Source organism: Amblyomma mixtum, chromosome 1 (genome assembly GCF_055824585.1).
Source record: "Amblyomma mixtum isolate Tamu chromosome 1, ASM5582458v1, whole genome shotgun sequence".
In the NCBI taxonomy this organism is placed as follows: Eukaryota; Metazoa; Arthropoda; class Arachnida; order Ixodida; family Ixodidae; genus Amblyomma; species Amblyomma mixtum.
Genome location: NC_143012.1, coordinates 129,592,831 through 129,614,686, shown reverse-complemented (window position 1 = coordinate 129,614,686; position 21,856 = coordinate 129,592,831). Strand labels below are relative to the sequence as shown.

The 21,856-nt window shown below is 46.8% G+C and overlaps 1 protein-coding gene across 9 annotated transcripts in view; it reads right to left on the bottom strand.

The window, feature by feature from the left end:
- Positions 1–21,856, bottom strand: part of LOC149367588 (uncharacterized) — a 1,242,925-nt gene that overhangs the window by 873,731 nt on the left and 347,338 nt on the right. For all 9 annotated transcript variants that reach the window (XM_089556290.1, XM_089556305.1, XM_089556318.1 and 6 more), the window contains 2 exons: positions 9,471–9,577; positions 1,831–1,957 (listed from right to left, as the gene is read on the bottom strand). In XM_089556290.1, coding sequence (XP_089412416.1) covers positions 1,831–1,957; positions 9,471–9,577 — 234 coding nt within the window. The remainder of the gene's footprint in view (positions 1–1,830; positions 1,958–9,470; positions 9,578–21,856) is intronic.

Here is a 21,856-nt window from a genome sequence, read left to right as displayed (position 1 = left end):
CCAAGTGGAGGTTTTAGTGGCCACGTCAAGCTGCCCAGAGCAGCTTTTTTTTCCCCCTGAAAACCTTCTAGTGTGATTTGGTGAAATAAATGGAATTGATAAAAATAAAAATTACAGGGGACACTTGAGCTCCACTTTGATAGTATGACACAATAGCGGTAATGGGCAATGCCCTTACATGGGGAATTTGTCGTCCTCGACTTTATATTCATAGATCCCCAGGGATCCCCGTACCACTCCTAACGCAATAGTGCAGCGGTAAAGTGCGCGCTACTCCACGGCGATGACAGGTGCTGCACAGCTGGAGTTCGTGCGACCCAAGTTCTTCTTCCCGAACAACCTTTTTGAACCTATCTTCAAATTAATTTCCACCTGTCACGGCGGTCAGCTTATTCACAATCCGGTGCGCAGATTGCGATGACGCCACTAGGTAGCGTCACGTGCGTGGTCGACGTAAGCTTCTCTGGGGATTTTTCACTCACAACGCCGATGACGACGACGCCGTGTGAGTGCGACCTGCTTCCTCACTGACCTTTGAGCACCCAGACTGACGAGTGTGTGTTGAAAATAACGCAGTTTGACCTCCACCAAAACAAACCAAACAGAAGGGAGAGAACCCTTTGGTGCATTCGCATTTTTATGGGTTGCAACACAAGCTCCCGAAGAGCAGCTCAAGGAATGGTGCCGAAGAGAACATTTTAGGTTGCGCAAAAAACTGAACAGTCCCGAACCCAAAAAGGACAACTGCACCAAGAATGCGGCACGCTTTGCGAAATCTCAGAAGGGGGTAGTGCATTACAATCGGCTACAGGACGGTTGGCTATTCTTAGGCAGTGTCTGAACTACTGCATAAGGGAGGACGCTGCATCGGTGAGCCGTTTGCACCCAACTTCCAGATTGTGGAAGAAATTAACGTGTGAAACCATTCCTGATTATTTTCACAAAACACAGGTGGAAGACCTCGCGTGAAGTGGTAGAAGCATTGGCGATGAACAAAAACAACGTCGACTCTGACAGCGCACATTCTCTGAGCACTTCATACCTCGGCAGCTCTCATGTCGTGTGTTATTTCTCGCCGTTTACTTGGCCCAGCGTTTCATTTAAGCATACGGCCTACTATTATAAATTTACCAGGCTGACTCATGAAAGAAATGAAAAAACGAAAGAAACCTTATCTAGTATATTTAATTACGGCCAAAGAGAAAACATAGCAGGGGTGGCAGATAGTTAGGTGGGAGGATCTCCGGCGATAAAGTGGCCACAGCTGGCGCAGGGCAGCGTTAATGGGAGAGGTGTGCGATCCAGCACAGGTGGAACAAGTAAGCAGCCAAGCCTGATAAGCCGGGTGGAGGGAGAACAAATGTAACGGGTCAGAATGAACAGAAGGGCCATGAGTATCGCACAGTACCTTATGTGTTCGTATTGCTCGTTCACATAAAGAAAGACTTGTTTGGCCTCGTGCCACTTCATGGCTGGTTAACTGCCATCTACTGATGCTCTCCTATGAAATCACCACCCGTGTGTTTCAATAAAATCAGTTCGTAGTATGCGCCCGTCCTTGTCGTTTTTTTTTGTTGTCTATCGTTCTTATGTGCTACGCGCTATGCAGTCAACATGGATATACTCTGGTATCCCGCTCGACAGCCGCAAGTAGGATAAGACCGAGTGAAAACAGCTTTGGCTATGAACTCCATGGGCCAGCAACTGGGCCGGCAACAAGAAAAAAAACCCAAGACTTGCGTGGTATGCTTTCGCACAGACACGGTCACAATGGCTGAGCACTAAGCGGTTATTTTCTGTGCACTAAGCTTTATACGGAGTGACACTCACTGATCAATGAGGCCGCTTCGGAAGCGTCAGCAACCCGCCACGGAGCTTGATGGCCGCTGCGAGCCGCAAAAAATGCTGGGAACTCGTGGCTTTCCCCGAAGACAGCCACACACACACCTTGCGTCTCCTGCAGAGATTCATGAGCACAGTCAAGTAGCGTAACGTCCTGCAAACTGCGCGCAGCCTTGAGTAGCAAGCGAACAAAGCAATCGCAGGTGGCAAAACAATTCCTAACGTCAAAACACACAAAGAGATAGAAAGACAAGCATTTATATGTTTATTTGTACCTCATTGGCCTCGAAGAGCATTGCGTAAGGGGGTCATACACGACAATCTCACAGCGAAGTATTACGGAGTGTGCAATATAAGTAGGCGGTACGATGGTTCGACAGGATACCGGCAAGCTATCTCAGGGGTCAAAAAATCTGATTAAGAAACGACAAAGCATGAAGGTGTCTAACCCTACGGAAAGTTAGGTGGGCGGATGAGATTAAGAACTTTGCCGGGATACGGTGGCCGCAACTGGCAAAGTACAGGGTTAATTGGAAAGACTTGTGAGAGGCCTTTGCCCTGCAGTGGACGTAGACTGCTGCTGCTGCTGCTGATAGTGAGGATGAAAGAAAGGGAATATAAAGAAATTGTAAAACAAAAATGCATTTAATGCCCACAAAGTTGCTCCAAAAGTAAGTGAAAATAACACTTGAACAAAGATTTTGAAAATACAAACAAAAAAAGAAACGAGAATACACGAAAAATCATAACCAAGCTTAACGGGAACAGAGGTACCTCATAAAACAACATTTAGGGCGACTGAAAAGGTAGCGGAAGGTTTAAAACTATTTTAAAGCGACACATACATATACGACTGTTTCTTAAACTCTCTAGGATTAGAAAGAGAGGCTATGTTCTCAGGAAGATCATTCCACAGCTTTGTTGCCCTAGGTAGTGCAGATGAATTAAATGATTGAATTCCAGAAGAGGGCAAATACGGGCTGGTTGGTACATGGTTTACGAATTGGAAAAACAGCGCAATCAAAGACGAGACACAAGAGAAGGACAAAACACAGGCGCTGACTAACAACCAAATGATTTATTGCTACAGGCAAGACAGCATATATATGAAATGGCACGAGTAAAAACACAAAATAAGCATGTAGAAAGATACCGCACAACCACACAACTTGACTAAAAAAAGGCACGTCACTGATTAAGATACGCAAGTTCCTTTGAGAGTAGATTTATGGATGGGCTGCTTATACAGGTGTTACCGAGCTTTCTGATATGGCAAGCCTCCGAAATGAGCCTTGTGGTCTCATCTTTATAACGGGCGATGATAGTGGTCCGATTGAGGTGCGCTTCGCAATCTTCACACTCAGCACAGTGCACAGCAAGGTGGTTTCTGCGAGACTTGTTCTCTATATCTTTTGCATGTTCACGCAGTCTATCGTTGATGCATCGTCCCGTCTCACCGATGTAGAAACTGCCGCAAGAGGTCGGGATCTTGTAAACGACACCAACACGACACTGAACGAACTTCCGCTTATGCTTCTTCTGGCAGCCTTTTTTGCTTCCATCCTCATTAACACGCTTGCACAATCCGCTAAGTTTATTCCTGGCTGAAAAAACCAGTCTAATGCCTCCTTTGCTTTTCTGGGGAAGCAAAAGGTCAATTAATTGCTCAGAATATTGAAATATAAACTTTTCCGCAGCTTGACTCGATCTTGTGTCCTCAAGGCAGACAAGAGAACCTTAATTACCTGAATTAAGTTTTGCTTGCGGAGAGCGGCGGTGCTTACGATACCTACGTCTCGTTTTTTTACGGTTTCGAGGCAAAAAGCCTCCATTTTTAGAAAAATTAGCCCCTTTGTCAATAGCATGCTGGTATTGACAAAGCAGCATCTCTCATGGCGCGCTCATAGCAGTAACATCATTTCAGCATCAAATAAAACACTAGGTTTTCTGAAGCGTCACCTCCGTCTTGCCCCACCTGAGGTAAAGCTGCTCGCATACAAATCATTGGTAAGACCAAAATTAGAATATGCATCTGCGATCTGGAACCAACATCAAGTATATCTAATTACTGCATTCGAATCTGTTCGAAATCGTGCCGTCCGGTTCATTCATTCCTCATACTCGTACGACACCAGTGTTTCAACTTTGAAAGTGAAATCGGGATTGCCACTCCTTTCATTTCGTCGCCGCATCGCTAGCCTCGCTCTTTTTCACAAGTTTTTTTAATCTTCCTTGAATCAAGCACCGTACATCACAGCCGCAGCACGCATATCTCACCGCACCAGTCATCCACTGCAAGTTGCACGCCCACCATCGCACACTACTACTTTTTCTGCATCGCTCTTTTCTCGAACAGCTTCAGACTGGAACGGCCTTCGCTATGACATCGTCGTCATCGCTTCGCCATCTGTTTTTCAAGCGCGTGTAGCAGATCATCTTCAATGATAATCATTGCTGTCGTTTTTTTTCACATTTTCGAGTGTATTCCCACCCCTTATGTAACACCCCCTGAAAAGGGGGCCTTTAAGGAATAAAACTGAACTGAACTGAGCTGAACTCAGGTAAACTTCAATCTGTCATCATGTCTCTTTGAGAGGAGTTCATCTTCTTGTTACTACCCTGCTGCTGTTCTCTTTTTAAGGCGGAAGCCTTTAATGCCTCATCGTTGTAAGCAGGAGCTGTCGACAGAAATGTCACGCTTTCCAATTGGTCGAAACGGTCGTGACGTCACAGTGCGCGAATTTCAAACGGGGCCAATTGTACTTTGGCTACTAACCATGCAACCAATTAAAGGGATGGTATAGTGATGCTCCAAGTAAGTTTGACTGAGTTTAGTTAATTGCTTACTTAACCATTTAGTCTAATTAAGATTTCTAGTCGGACCAGATAAATAAATAAAACAGAGTAAGAAATTGGCCGAGCTTGGGAATCGAACCCCGCTCTCCGGAGTGGGAATCGAGCACACTACCACTCTGCCATGCCAGCTTTTTTTTCTGTATTGCCTGGCTTTGGCACATGACATTGCACAACAAAAATACACATAACGCTATATACATACGACACTGTCGTGGGAAGCCAGCACGAGACTGGCTTCGTCAGCTTAAAATTCCCGCAACATACACAACGGCTCTAGTCTTGAGAGCCACTCGGGAGGCTCCGCAGCTGCTTTTTGGATTGCAAGAAACCAGTCCATGCTTTCCTGAAAATAAATTCGGGCCGGCCGTGCGTCTTTGTCACAATGGTAGCCTACCATTCTGGAGCGCCATATACAGTGGAGGCCCAAGAGCATTATGAGATCAAAAGGTGCCCCATCCTTATTATCAGTGCTTAAATAGCGAATTCCGTGCGCGTCAAGTGGTAGCTCTTTCTTTATGGTCCTTTGTAACACGTCCCAAAAATAAACCCCTTCCCAGCAATGCAAAAAAACATGGTCTATTGTTTCAGGCTGTTTACAAATTAAGCAGTTCGATCCCCACGGCAAAAATAAATCCTTTCCCTCTAGAAACTTTTTAACTGGTAACGTCCCGGTGTGTAACTTAAAAAAGAAATTCTTTACTCCTGGTGGTACCTGCATTTTCTTCACCCTTTTTAAAACATCCCCTCCCGGGCCTCCACTGTACGAGGCCCTGTACATGGGCTCTGGGAAAGCAATATCACAAAAATCATTGTACAACTTTTTCCTTTTACTTTTCCACAAATAATCGGTGGAAAAACGTGCCGAAAGAAACCAAATGCTTGCTACAATCTCTTTTGTAGTAACCAAAAGTTCCACCAGAGAGCTCTTCTGTGGATACCAAAAACTCCGGCAGCAATCGCCGCAGCTTCACTTGGCCCACGGTGCGCAAGAACGGGTCTGTGACGTCGCGAAACAACAAAAAACGGTTCACCAGCTGCCTTAAAAAGAGGTGCCCTAGCCCTAGCCCCCTGTCTTTTGCCCGCCGGAACAGGTTCGTTCTGCTACAACGTTCCCATTCGGACGCCCATATGAAAACTGCAAAAATCCTGTGTAGCTTCTGAACGTTCACACGCGAGCAATGCAAAACTTGCATCACATACCAGAGTTTCATAATAAAAAAAAAGATTGCAGACTGTAACTCTGGCGAAAATTGAAAGGCTGGTGCCTTTCCAGTTCCCAGCTCGGTCACGCGCGTCTTTAGTTTGCTCTTTCCAATACTCCTCGCTATCGCGATAAGCATCGAGCGGAACGCCCAGATACTTGCCCGGGGTCGTCGCCCACGGTACGTTGGCGAAATGGTCCGGGTGGGATGGCCACCATCCATGCCAGAGCCCAAGGCACTTGGACAAGTTAACCCCGCTACCTGTGCCTTCGCTGAACGCGCGTACACACCCGATAGCTTCACTTATGCTCCCCTGAGCAACCGTAAATACTGCAACGTCATCTGCATATGCCAGCAGCTTAACTTCAGCTGCTTGTAACCTAAAGCCATTAATACTATTGTTTTCTATGATTTTCATGCACAGCGTTTCGATGTAAATACAAAACAAGAGAGGGCTGAGGGGCAGCCCTGACGCACCGAACGCTGCACGCTAATGGGGGCCCCCAGACTCTTGTTAACGATCAGTCTTGTCGTGCAGTTTCGATACGCCAGGGCTACACCCTTACGGATAACAGAACCGACGTTCACATGGTCTAAAACGGTAAACAAAATTTCATGGGAAACACAATCAAATGCCTTTTCGAGCTCAATCTGAAGCATCGCTACTCGCCCATTGATGTCGTCACAGCATTCAAGCACACTGCGCGCTTTGTGAATGTTGGAAAAAATTGAGCGCCCTTTGATTCCACATGTCTGGTGGGGTCCAACAATATCCGATATCACTGTCTGCAGTCTTCGCGCCAATACCTTCATATAGTCCACATTAGTGAGTGCTATGGGTCGATACGCTGTAACCAATTGTAATTTCTCTATATCATCTGTTTTAGGTATGAGCACTGTATGGAAGATCCCAAAAGACTGAGGCAATACGTTTATTTCATCGATGGTTTGGAACGAACAAAGGTGCGTCGAGTGAATACGGTGTCTTCGTTCACTCCCATCTTCCTCCCTTCCCGTTACGGCGAGGTTTCGGTGTCCACCGAGATATGAGAGACAGATACATTTCATATCTTCAAAAACCAATCTACCGACGAGCAAGGCGTATTTGTCCGCGTTTCGGATTGGTCCAAATTGTCGTGACGTCACCGCGCGAGAATTTTTACGGGTGCCCACCGCAATATGTGAGACAGTTACTGCGCAACTTCCTTTCCTCAAATACAATTTTCGACTAGTGTCTACCGAGATATGTGAGAAAGTTACTGCGTAATTTCCTTTCCTCAAATACAATTGTCATTTTCTTCATTACGGCTCTTCTTTCTTCTTTCACTCACACTTCCTCCATTCCTGTACGGTGCGGTTCAGGTGTCCACCGAGATGACAGAGAATTACAGCCCCATTTCATTTCCTTAAAAAGCGTTGCGTTCAACGGGCTACGCATCGCGGGGAACGCGTAGTGGCGTTCCGTGGACTCCGCGTTCCACTCCTAAAGGCGAAGCTTAAGCGTCATTAATTGGCAGTTTATTAATGCACCAACAAAATGTGCAGTGAACAATCACGTAGCAGAATGCAGCACTCAGGCTTTCGCCTTTCACCACTTAACCGCTAAAGTTCCTCGCAAATTTTTTTTTTTAAGCATGATGGTATCGTTTTCGCGCTCTATGAAATTTTCATCAAATTTTTAATTTAACTCCCTTTTAAGGAACTCATACATTACAGCTACGGCGAGTATGTTTTCATGTCGAAGTCTCATTCACTGTGAACTGATCATCATTATCAGCCTGGCTACGCCCACTGCAGAGCAAAGGCCTCTTCCATGTCTCCCGAATTAACCCGGAAGAAACGAAGGGAAAGAACAGAGCGCTCTGTTGTCACTTCGTTTCTTCTTCTGTTTTTTTTGTCTGTGCTGTAAACCCCTTTCAGGACTAAAGCTGATTTTCTTCGGTTGGCGAATGCAGCATATCACCAGAATCCAGAGCTTTTGCTTGAGGAGATACCACCAGGTCGCGGTGGTGGTGGTACTGTGAACGTACAGAGGCGTCCACTTCCAACCTGAACACCGCTCCATGCGGCCAGCGCGGCCGGCCCTCCGCGGTGCGCCTCTCGCGGGCGCCTGGGGAAGTTTTGCGCGCAAGCGCAGTGACAGCTGTAGGCGGGGCCTTCGCCGCGTCGTCTGCTTCAGCGCGGCGGCTCCGCCAAGCCACGCTTGCTGTGCGGTGAAGCGAACTTTGCTCTTGCTATGCGCAATAAAACGACAGTCCGGCACGGTTGTGGAGAAGCGCAGCAACCGTGCTTGGTTCTGTGTAGCGCGTAATATAACGGTGGCGTTTGCCCTTGTTCGTGTTTCCTTCCTTCCTTCCTTCCTTCCTTCCTTCCTTCCTTCCTTCCTTCCTTCCTTCCTTCCTTCCTTCCTTCCTTTCTTTCGCCCAACTTTGAGGTAATGAAAACAATCATGTGAGTCCGGGGCATAGCCTGGCTGATCGCCACCAAGGAGCTGATCAGCTGAGTTGTCGAAGTGCCCGCCTAGCTTGGGCATCTCATTCACACATTGACCAAGGTTTACACGAGAGCCTTAATCGCATGAAAGAAAGAAAGAAGGAAAGGAAGTAAGGAAGGAAACACGAACAGGGGCAAACGCCACCGATATATCACGCGCTACACAGAACCAAGCGCGGTTGCTGCGCTTCTCCACAACCGTGCCGGACTGTCGTTTTATTGCGCATAGCAAGTGCAAAGTTCGCTTCACCGCATAGCAAGAGTGGCTTGGCGGAGCCGCCACGCTGAAGCAGACGACGCGGCGAAGGCCCCGCCTAAAGCTGTCACTGCGCTTGCGCGCAATACTTCCCCAGGCGCCCGCGAGAGGCGCACCGCGGAGCGCCGGCCGCTCTGGCCGCCCGGAGCGGTGTTCAGGTTGGAAGTGGACGCCTCTGTACACGCGGGATTAGTCATTGATTAAGTGACGGTGTCTCAACATGTTTCATACGGCCAATGCCGTTTAAGAGCTACAAGAGTGACTGCGACACTCATCCCCGCTGAGTTGAAAGGATTTACTTCTTATTCTTATTCTAATTACAAAATATTCACATATTGTCGTTGCCACGCTCGTTATGCGTACTACTACTTGGGTCGAAATGGAAACTAGCGATCAACTAAAGCAAGATACGTGACGTTTCATGCGACGACGATGTTTTGTCCGAATACGCTTTGATTTACACCAACTTCCTTGTAGGGCTACCTTTTGCACCGAAGTTGAGAATAACGCCATTTGATCCTTTTGGCGCTAAACTTGAGTCTTGGTCAATGTTGTTAATGTTGAGAACTATGCTTTTCTCATATTAATCAACGCTTCATTTACTGTGATCATAGACGAGTGAATCTCCTCGCTGTAATGTGGACTATAAGTGAAACAGCGCAAATCAATTAATTCAGAGTCTAGCAATCCCGACTGCTCACTTCGCGGACAAAGGTGGTCATGTGGTATGAAAAGGATGATCATGCATCACTTGCCACACAGGGCACTCAAATGGCAGTACAGTTTCATTCTTAGCAGTAGAAGAAAAATATATAACGCACCAGGACTTCCAGCGTGCGCGTTATGTCCAGGATGGACTTGATGCCGGATGAGACAACAGTTACCGGAGTTCGACCTAGCTCCATGACGTCAGGGCTTATGTCCAGACCTGCAGGAACAAAAAGAGAAAGTCGTTTGTCTATACGAATTTCCATTAAAAAAGAAGACACGAAATGCCAATAAAAAGAAAGACACGCTTGCGTATAAAAGGCAGACACTCAACATAACCTGCAAATCTATCAGTTATTCTTGTGGTGCCATGGTGGACAAAATAGCAAAACAATATTTCGCATTTCTCGCCATTCTTGCCGGGGAGGGAGGAAAATGGTGGAACAGCGGGTCAAAGGGCTTCCAATTCTTTTATGAGTTTACGTCCACTGATGATCATGGCTTACAAGACTCCTTTATGACAAAGGGATCTGAAATCACAAGATTCTTGGTGGTGACCCATAGACAGCAATGAGTGCGCGGAAATTCTAAATAAATACTTCTGTTCAGTGTTCTCCTTAGCAACTGGCAGTCCAAGATTTTTGCCAGCGACCTCAGCAATACCCATGCCCTAAGTCACAATCACACCAGCAGGAATAGAAACCGTAATCAGTTCTCTCAAAGCTTCATCAGCTGGCTGCGACAATATAAACAGTAAACGCCTGAAAAATACTAGTTCAGTCTCAAGCCTAATCCTGCATATAATTTTTACCCAATCATTAGAATCCGGAGAAGTCCCCGATGACTGGAAGATAGCTGAAATCATTCCAATATTCAAGAAAGGTGACCGCACAAATCCTTCCAACTAGAGCCCCATTTCGTTGACCAGCATTCCTTCAAAATTACTCGAACATGTTATAACGTCTAACATAATGAGCCATCTTGACTCAGTTAACTTCTTTTATTCCCACCAACACGGTTTCCGAAAACACTATTCCTGAGAAACCCAATTGGCCGAGTTCACTCATGACAGCCTACATTTTATGGACAATAACCTTCAAATAGACGCCGTTTTTTTAGATTTTTCGAAAGCCTTCGACCGTGTTCCTCACTCGCACCTGCTCGCAAAACTCTCCGCCCGAGGCATTCCTGGTAACCTAATAACCTGGATTGATCATTTCTTAAATGGGCGCATGCAATTCACTTCATGCAATGGTTATCGCTCACCCGTTACAGATGTATCATCAGGTGTCCCCTAGGGCGCTGGCTTATCACCACTGCTATTCCTCATTTGCGTCAACTATCTTTCCGTAAACACAAACGCCAAATTAAGACTGTTCGCGGACGACTGCGTAATATACAGCCCCATTCGTGATCCCACCGATAGTCACCTACTACAAAAAGATATTGACACAATGGCCACATGGTACGACCGATGGCTCATGCCTTTAAACCTAGATAAATGCCAACTGTTGTCGTTCTCTCGCAAACCCGCAGTTATTCAACATTCATACAATAATAACTCAGCCCCGATTGCCTAACAACGTCATATAAGTATCTTGGACTACTTCTGACATCTTCACTATCTAGGGTGAACCATGTCCAAAGAGCCCCGCGGCGGTGGCTCAGTGGTTACGGCGCTCGGCTGCTGACCCGAAAGACGCGGGTTCGATCCCGGCCGCGGCGGCTCAATTTCGATGAAGGCGAAATTCTAGAGGCCCGTGTGCTGTACGATGTCAGTGCACGTTAAAGAACCCCAGGTGGTCGAAATTTCCGGAGCCCTTCACTACGGCGTCCCTCATAGCCTGAGTTGCTTCAGGACGTTAAACCAAAATAAACCAAACCAAACCAAACCAAACCATGTCATAAGAATATGTTCCGATGCCTCCTGTGTCTTAGGTTATCTCCGACGTAACCTCAAGTCAGCGTCTCCCGAAGTAAAATAACTTGCTTGAGCAAACTTGAATTTGCATCATCCATCTCTCAAGCGTACTTTAGCGCCGAACTTGAGGCCATCCAAAACCGCGCGACCAGTTTTATCGCCTCTGAATACTCAAAAGGAAGTAGCATCACTGCACTCAAACATCCTATCTCCCTCACCACACTTGAATCACGCAGCATCATCTCACGCCTTTGCCTACAGCACAGCTTTTTCTACCATACGATATCAAAAAATCGCCAGCTGAAACCACCGATCCGAACTTCTAGTCGCCGCAGCCACCCCATAGCCAGCATCAAGAGCAGTACTTTAGCAATGAGCAGTTCCTTTTGTCCTGACGTAATAAACCATTGGAATGCCCTGCCCAACGACGTAGAATCATGCAACGATCGCAAATCATTTCGCGCGAAACTCACCAGTGATTTTCAGAACACGTGAACCGTTTGTTGGCCTTTACTTTTTTTTTCTGTATTTCCCCTGTGTTTTTCTTGTATTTTTTGTACTTTTTGGGCTTCTCTTATTTTATAACCACTTGATACTCTTATTTTATTTTTGTAGCGTTTGCAGTTGCAGCGTTTCTTTCATTGCTTATGTTTTCATCATGAATGCATTTACACAAAACAACTTGTAACCCCCTCCTTATGTAATGCCCTCGGGCCTTTAAGGATGTAATAAATGAAATGAAGTGAAAGTTGTGACACCACGATAGTGCAATACTTCAGGCGGCCATTCTTTTAAAAAGAAAAAGATTCAGTGAAGAGTGTAGCGCGTGTGCGCATGGAGGATTGAATCTGAGCAATCAATGTGCTCGTAAAAATGCTATCAAGACAAGAACTGCCGCTCACACGAAATTCGTTTTTGGTCAATTATCTGGTAAAAATATTATCATGCTCACTAAGCTCATTTCAGGAGAAAGGTATCTCCCGTGTCTATCCAATTAACCCTGCTCTGTGCCAGGTGCGACCATTTTATCCACACATGTGGTCAAATAACGTTGCAAAACCTAGTAATTCACAGTTTTAACAGCAAGAACCGCTCACATTAGTGCCAACAGACGAACGTTCTTGACAGCGGCAGCCACAAATTTCCAGTTTGTGTACATAGGTCGACGTTTGCGCATCCGCGAAGGAGTGCGACGAAGTAAAGCTACGAGAGGAAGAATACATGCGGAGAGGAAAGAGGCGATGCGAAAGGCGGCGGACATTCGTTGGTGCCAGGAGCCTTTTCAGACCTCTCTTCATCTCCACCCAGCGTGCTGATTGATGTGTAATGAGTAGGGCCCGGAAATTTAGGCATTTTTCCTAAACATGCCTATAAATGCCTAAACGGGGGATTTTTGCACTTGCCTGCCTTTTCATCATTTTTTAGGAAATACTATAACCGCACTTTTTGCCTATAAATGCCTAAATCCGGCACTTCGGTCCTCGGTGCCGTTTTTGAATTGTGAAACATCTATGTACGGTGAAAGGCGCGCGCCGATGCACGCACAAAAGGCGCAGGTCTCGCCGAATGTTTTTCTCGAATTGTAACTTGAACGTAGTGTAACGAAGTGTTTATCTCGAAGTGTAGCAAGAGGCGCGTTTGGAAAGTGACCTGACATACATTAGTGCAAACTTCTCAACAATGACGGAAAGGACGACATAGTTGGAAAAGGCTGTACTCTCAATAGATGAATCGTTGAAAGGGACTGGATGGAAAGAGCGCTACTGCTTCTACGAAGATGGAACAATGGGTAGAAAAAATAGATGCTAGAAACAATTTCCCAAATCGGAGACTTTCTACGCGGAGACGATACGGCCACGTCATCTGAAGACTTAAGCCTTTATCAACTCTCATGCTTTAGGTTCGCGCCACTAAGTTCATGTGATGTCAAAAGAAGCCTTTTAAAGTACAAAGCTAAGCTTAGCGAAAACCGAAGGAGCTTCAAGTTCGAAAACCTGAGAATGCGCTTTACTGCTTCTGTTGAGGACAGCGTACGCTCTGTGCTTAACTTATAAATCTTGTTCTTATGACTGAAGTGTATTATTCAAAGCGCCTATTTTTGCTTTATAGCGCCTATTTCAATATTTTTTAGAGCCTAGGTGCCTGCCTATTGCAGGGTTCTTTAGTGCCTAAATTTCCGTGCCCTAGTAATGAGGTGCTGGAAAGGGAGCTCTCGAATAAAAAAAATCTAAAGAGACAATTAACCTCCGCCTGAAGGACAAGATGCAATAGCGTAATAGGTTAATTCCCATATATGCAGGTCATTTGCAGGTCATAATCTACTGTACATTCATAAATCCCTGGGAGTCCTTACACTCCTCCCGGTGCAGTGGTGCAGCGGTTAAACGATGAGCCAGTGCCCTGCGGTGGCAGCTGTCCCCAGCGGTGGACCTTGTGCGGCCGAGGTTGCTCTTGCCGAGTGACAAATCAATAATTTAGACGCCACATGACCCACGGGGCAGTGTGCTCACTACCCGGTTGGCGTGTTTTGAAGACTAGGCAAGGTCACGTGACCCGCCTCCTTCCTAGGTGTCCCTCGGGGACCACCTGCCAGAGCCATGCATGCCCTTGATTTTCCGCTCACAGCGCCGACGCTGATTGTTTTGCGTAACGGGGCCTTCAACGCTACCGTTTTAATAAGCCGCTTCAGTTGCCGTTGACTGACGCCATAAATATAGCGATCCCAATGATCACACCAACTCGTCGGCTGGCACGACATCGTTAACGAAGCGCAGAGTCTGCAAGAGAAAATGTTGATGCATGCCAATCTAAGCAGACGAAAGGCGGGTCGAGACCTCACAGTTCAGTGGTCAATGTGCGACGAAGCAGAACGCAAAGATTCAGCATCGCATGGCGCCGAAATGGACAAATAGACGTGTCAGATTTAAGCAAAGAGTAACAAAGGCTTCAAATCCCGTGCCAGGTGGTAACGTCCCCGTTTCAACGTCAGACGGGAAGCCTAACGGCTTCCCGTCTGACGCAAAACTTGGTTGCTGTAGAATCATAATTACCCATTGGTAGAGGGAGTCGCGGCTTCACAACCACGTCGCACTTTTTTATTTTAACCGTTCATATAAAATTACTTAGAAGTGCAATAAAATGAGCATATAGGTTGCGCCCTGTATGCATGTGTGGTTTTTTTAGTCTAGTATTTTTCGTTCCCATAAGTGGCGCCCTAACGATGTTAAAAGTTAAGTTCAAACAAACGGTCACCCAGTTCAATAATGATGACGCCACTACACAATTCCTAGTTTTTCTACAAGGTCGTGACATCAATCTAGCGTCACTGTATTGTGCCCGTGAAAAAAGGCAACCATTTGTGCTAAAAAGAGAAAAGGACTCGTGTGATGCCTCTTGAGCCGTGAGCTGGACGCGGTGCCGTAACATTCATTTGACTTGGTTTAACGGGGCCTCTTCGCTTTGCCACGAATGAAATAAAGCGCTTGCTACCAAGCACGTCCGAACACTCGAGTACATCTGGACACGGATCGAGTAGGAATGGACATGGATCTAGTAGATCTTTACACGGATCCCACTTTCAGTGCCACGTTTGATTTCGTGTCACATGGCAATCTCTATGTCAATGACGAACTTTACCGAGGCTGGTCAGCGCTGGACTGGTTAAGAAGCGCGTGGCGGACAGCGACAGTGATGTGTACGTGCACGGCCACACGAAGATATAAAGTCAGACTCCCAGTTTCTGCGGTTCAGTTGGTCCGCTAGCGGCATGGCGATCGCCTCTGAGATTTGCTCGCTTCGTTTTGCAGATCGCTGCTTGCATAATCGGCCGCCATCCAGAAGACTACCTTTTTACATGTGTCGACTGGGTGGCAATTAAGTACATCTGAACGCGGATCCCACCTTCAGTGGCTCACGAGGAAAGCGATGAATATCCTCCACAGACCGCGCCGCATGGAGGCATCGCACCATTAGGCCGACGCTGGGCACAAAGCAAGCCTCGGTGACCCAGCCGTGATAACAGCATATGACGAAGCCGAGATCGGTCTCCGAGGCCAACGAGCTATGCGTGGACGCGAATCACCGGCCTCGAATTGGCTAGCGACGGTGGCATGATTACTGCCTTGGTGGACACAGGACACAGGTGCCACTGCCTTGGTGGACACCATCAGTGGACCCTCAGCTCCGGAAAAGAAACAGCGCCTCGTATTGCCCGCAAACACGACCTTACACCGTCAGTGCCTTAACACTAAGAGTAAATACTTGTACTTTTTGGACATATATGAGAGGGGCCTTTTTCCTGCAGTGGCGCAGTCAGGCCGATGATCATTATAATTCTGCCAGCTCCGTGATCCTTCTACCGTGTTCCCGCGACGTAAATTTTCAACGAGTGAACATAGAGCAATCATCTCCTTCGATCGAAGCTGATAACGCTGTCGACAGAAAAGGTCGCACCTTCTTTTATGTCGTAAATGCCTTTTGGTGTAGTTTATGTGGATTTAACGTCCAAAACCAACTTAGACCATGAGGGACGCCGTAGTTAAGGGCTCTGTAAATATCGACTACCTGGGGTTCATTAACGTGCACTGACATAGCACAGTACATGGGCCTCTAGAATTTCGCCTCCATCAAAATTCGACCTCCGCGGCCGGTATCGAACCCGCGTCTTTTCGGTCAGCAGCCGAGAGCCATAACCACTGATCCCGCACGGCGGGGCTTTTATGTCGTAAACACACTGACGTTCGGTAAGCAACCGGTGAGCTTACAAAAAAGTTTGATTCCTAGAAAGTTCGTTTTGCGACTGACGCTTTCGTGGTTGTCTCGTCTCTCCCACGGTCTCAGCCGCCACACACCTCCCTTCTCGCCATTCCAGGGCTCCGTCGCTGAGCGTTGCTCTCCAGGGAGAGCGGCTGACGTGGCGCATCAGGAAGAGGGACGCCCTTCTCGGAGGGCACAGTAAACAAGCCTGAATATTTCCGCAAAGGCGGGGAATCAGTCTTGGAGGTCGACGCACGGAAAACCGTCGTTCTACGAAGCATAGCGTTCAAAACACATTCCCGCCTGAAATGGCACTGACATTTCACAGCCACACTCACTTCACAACCTCTACCGTACAGAGCAGCTGAACCGGACGACGCGCGGTTACTCCTGGGAAGTAGCACGGTGCACGATATTACTAACTCGTCATGCACCGGACAGGTCGCGTCAGCTATTTCCATCTTCCAGAGCTGTCTTGGCTGAAGAGATTCTTTGGCAGCGCAAGATCGTCTGCCTGTAGACTGCGGGTGGGGCGCTAGTCAATCAGTAGTCAATCAGTACCTCTGGACAATTTTGTGGCGCCTTGTCAGCTGGGTTTGGGTATGTTTATCGAAAATGGTCTATCTGTAGGACCTCCAATTCACAAGTTTTCCCCTTTTTAATTTTTACTTTCACCATTAATCGCTTGAAAAATCTCTCTTCTAGGCGACTGCCTAATACCCCGACAGTTGATATTTATTCTCCGAAAAATCCAGGCTAAACTCGAAATCCGCCTGTTGCCCAGATGCGGTTACAAGCAAGAATCTCCGTAACCTGGATGAAGAGTCTCTACAGGCCCGGAGTGCGTGCAGAAATGCTTATCGGAGGGCTCAGTCCCATAAACATGGAAAATGGCAGAGATAATTCTCATTCCAGATCTAGGCCAGTTTAGATCACGTCTTGCGTAGGTAAGCTCATGGAGCAGGTAGTTGCGACCCACCTCAACCCGTTTATGGGGATAACGAGCTGTACCGCTCCTACCATGACAGGATTCTGACCAAAACGTATTACGCAGGATGCAATGCTCAAACAACAGATTACTGATTCGAAGATTACTGCAGGACACCTGAAATACAGGACACTCGACCTGGGGAAGAAGGCCTTTTGGTAAAGTCATGGTGCGATCTTGGTGGTGGGAGCCCACACCTTCAACTACATCCGCGACTCTCTCTCGGGTGCCCACCTGCCGGAAAGCTCAGTGCTTCCCCACGCTTGCAGTGCACTTGAATCCGCTTTGCCGCACATGGATTCAACTTGTGTTGATAGTTCCGTGCTTGGCCGCACTGCACCCGGTGTTTTTTAGTGCGAAGCTTAGCTTGTGACGACGCTGTTACTGCTATGTGCGTAGTTTGGCTCACTGGGGCACTGCCGGCGTCGGCCCACCGGAGACGCCGTCTCAAGGAGCCACTGGCTGGGCCCGCTACGAGCACAGGGCTTAACTCCCTCTTGGGAGCCTATATTGTCATGAATCTCATCCTGTTTTATAAATCCCCCTGTCACAAGCGCTAACTCATTTGCGGCAAAAATTCGTGCGGTACTATAACCGGTTCGGCTAGCGTTTATCAAGTTGGTTCGGCCGCGCACGAAGCCCGGGATCGTCTCCACCGACATCGACGGACCGAAAGCTGCCCAGTTTACTCCGAAGGGCTCGATGTTTCGTATGCTTCAGCACGAGCGCTTCGACTAGGCGCAGACAATTCCGAGATGTCATGCGCAGCTTAACCAGCTAAGTGCCGCTGCCAAACCTACTGCAAAACAAAAGTTACAGATGGCAACATGCGAGCTCCGGCCGTGCGCAATTTCACCGCGTAGGAGCAGGCGGTTCAAGTGGGAGGATGTTTAAATGCCGCTACAATAAAGATTCATGTGAATACCCAAACGAATTCTGGTTGCAACGTATACGTTTTGTGCATGCATATATGATTTAAGGTGAATTAATTAGGTGGCCTGAGAGTCCTACAGCAGCTGTCAAATGAAAACGATTGTGTACTGCCGCTAGACTGGTGAATAGGCTGCTGCGAGTTAAAATTTGCATGTAAATATGTTTGCATGCCGCTTAAATTGCTGAATTTGGTGTCAAAGCAATGAGGGCTATCAAAACGTAAAGAGATATCTGCGTAAGCCTGTCAGCGGAAACAAGCCAGGTAGAATACTCTGCTGCATGCCCATAACGCTTAACATATGCATGGAACTCTCAAGGCGCGAAGGGCGTTCTCGCTCTAATCCTACTACCAATCGGAGCTTGCTCATACAGTCATTATCAAAAGTTCGGAGAACCTCCGTCAGCGGAACTAAGAACTAAACCAAAGAAAATTATAAAGCGAACAACAACGCACATAACAGCCAGCAGCACGACGACAGCTTCCGCTGAGCGTAACGCGCCAAACTCGCCAAATGCGCCAAGTGCGAATTAGGTACGTTAGAAGTTTGGTTTTCACTTCGCTTCTGTTGTTCAGAGCCAGTAATCATGGATGGCAGTTGTTGGGATAGAGATAAAGGGTAAATGTCCATATGTGCGGTATTATTCAATCTCTACACTCATAGACCCCTCGGAGTCCCCCTAGCACTTCTGGCACAGTGGAGCAGTGGTCAAGCTATGGGTCATTGCCGTTCCTTGGACGGAGCTGCCATCGCGGGGACTTGGGGTTGGGTTGCGATTCAGGTTGCTCTTCGCGAGCAGCCTCTCAGGGTTAACTGGGCTACCGCCTTAGACTGCCGCAAAACCGGATTCAGAAAAACAGACAGAGAGACAAACACAAACTGACACACAACGGCTAAATATGTGGAATGGGCACTCTAAGCGCACTAAAAGCCAACAACGAGTCAGCGATAATAGGTTAAGTAGAGAAATTCAAGGTCTTGCTGCAGAACAGATTTCGCGTTAATAAGAACGCCGACCTTAGTCTTCAAGCAAGAAATTCAGATTCAGAGTTACTTCAGATTTATTCGAACAACACTTGGTTGCCGAGGAGGCGAACAAAAAAGGCAAACAAAAGTTGCCTGACGAAGCGTCCACATCCTTTACACTCTACAACTGAGCAGTGGGCAGGTTTGACCAAAGAAAACAGACCATATAACCAAAGAGACATTGCATATAACATTATACACGAAAACAGCAAAAAAAGAAAAAAAGAACAAGAAAAACAGCACATATTCACTTAAGGAACACAATTAAGAAATGATGCAAAAAGTAGATTCGCGAGTTAACACTGTTACACAGAATTGCACATAAAATACAGATATTGGTGTCACTGAACATAACAAAAGGCATGAAGAACTTAACTAAGCCGGCCAAAGTAAGGTTTTATTTTCTAATAAAACATAAATTTTTTTTTATAGGGCAGATATGTACAGAAAGAGTAAGCCATTGCTATGTCACAAAAGGAAATGGGTTAGCTTTTTGCTAAAGGCTTTCATGGACCGACTGTCGTGAATGGTTCCTGTAATACTTGGGTACTTATTTAGTAGATCAGCTATTCGATATTTTAGCGTTTGTGTACCGTAGTTCGTACGCGCTAGTTCTTTTCTACAGGTCGTATGTCGAAGGTTATGGTCGTGGTCTCTAAAGAAGAAAGTTTGCGAGAACTCAGCCTGATCCATTTTTATTTGATCATATATTTTCAATGCTACTCTTAATATTTAATAGTTAATATCTGATTTTTTTCGAAAAGTGGGGCTGAGGGCGCTCTATATGGAGAGTTTTCTATTAATTGTATGACTCGTTTTTGTAGTATAAGGAGGATTTCTATATTTGCTGTTGTCGTGGTTCTGCATAAAAGAGTACAATACAGCAGACGAGAATAAACTACACTATAATACAACTGCTTTTTTAACCACATTGGTATTAAGTTCTTTACCTTGAAGATAATTTCGAGAGATCTGGAAATATCTTTTCGTATTTTTTCTCTGAGCAAAGACCGGCTCAAATTTTCTTCAAAAATAACCACCAGAAATTAGTGGGAGTTTACTCGTTGTAGGTTAGGTGGAAAGTTGGGCGAGTTGAATCTTATTCATGATGAAGTTTAGCGCCAAAAACGAGGACAAAGAAGGAGTGAAGACACAACACAGCGCTGACAGCGCTGTGTGGTGCCCTTCTTTATCTCTGTCCTGTCGTTTGCGCTGTAGTTATGGATCATCACAACGAAGACGGTGTGGCGGCTAGGTGGCGCGAGTTCACCTCCTGAGAGTAGTGGCCGTTGTGGCTTGCTCTGGAAGAATGATTGCAGCTGGCAACGTTGGCTGGAGGTTGGTGACGCAGCGTGGATTGCTGCTGTGTTGCAACATTACTAGTGCTGAAAGGCTGCGATGTCTCGCTTCCAGGGCTGTGTAATACATTCAACTCTACCGAATCTGCGCAGTCCTCGGTTTCATCGTCGCTTGTTTCAGCTCGCCGGTGTGAAGCAGGTGTCGTCTTTTGCGTCAGAGAACAGGACGACCTTCAGTCACGACGTTGTAGGACCTCGGAGCAGCTTTCCGGTGGCCTTCCCTTTCTGCCACCAAGTCGTGTCTCTTGATCTCACGACATGGCCTTTCGCTAGTTGTGGCAACGGCTGTCTTCGTGCGTCTCACGGTTTATCTTCACATCTTTAACCGTCATTTTCCAAAGTCAGGAACATAATATCAAAGACCTTGCAGAAGTTCGCAAGGGGAGTGACCATCGGCCAATGGCGCTGAGCGGTAGGCGAGTAGACCTAGCGAGAAGTCGTCGGCTGCATCTTTCGTTTTCTGCATTAGGCGCTTTACTATTTACACACCCTTCTCTGCAAGGTCGTCAGACTGCAGTTAGTTAGGGCTAGACGTGACGTGTGCAAAGTCAAGCTGCTCATAGAAGATTGCCAACTCTTGGCTTGAAAACTGGGGCCCATTATCTGTGCACAGTTTCACAGGAACGCGACATTTGACAATCATAGCGCTGAGTTCCGTAATGACGCTCTAAGTGGACATGAACCACGATGTAAGCCTTATTCACCAGGATGCAGTTCTAGGGCCCCCCTGAAATGTGCAGTACCCTGAGAATTTCGCGTCTATGCCGGGCTCCTGTAGGGCAATGAGCGCTGGCATGTCACCTAGGGACTGCAGGTAGAGCTGGAGGTGCGACCGCCTTTTCCAAGCTAGATAAAAGTGTTTTGCGGTCGGTGTCGATAATTATCCTTTGCCCGTACACAAACTGGTGACTTCTCGAACCCAAACAAAATGCCCAGTGCCACTTTTTCAATTTGTGCGTAACGCTGCTCGGACAGTGTTGGCACTCCGGACGCATATGCCACTGGCCGTCCGTGACCACTGTGACATTTCAAATGTGCCGCGCCTTAGGACAGCGTCGTATTTTCATTTCTTTTTTAGTGTCAAATGTTGCGGGAACTTATGGAGCGGAAACGTGGAGGCTAAAGAAAAGGTTTCAACTTAAATTAAAGACAACGCAGCGATCTATGAAAAAAAATGATAGGTGTAACGTTAAGAGACCGGAAGAGGGCAGAGTGGGCGAGGGATAAAACACGGCTTATTGAGGGCCTAGACGAAATCAAGAAAAGGTGGTTGTGTCCCTCAATATGATTCCTGATATCCTTCATAAACCTTGTAGAAGAGTTGTTTTGAATTTTGCTGCTGCTGACGATGTCGGAGTATGACTACCTTGAAAACTCGTTTGAGGAATTCATGAGCTTCTATGAAGACGGAGCTGGAACCGATGAGTTTTGGGAGTTCTTTGCAAATATGATAGCGCATGGAATCAATATGTTTATTCCTAAAACCATGAAAACGATAAGAAGAAGGAATCCTTGGATT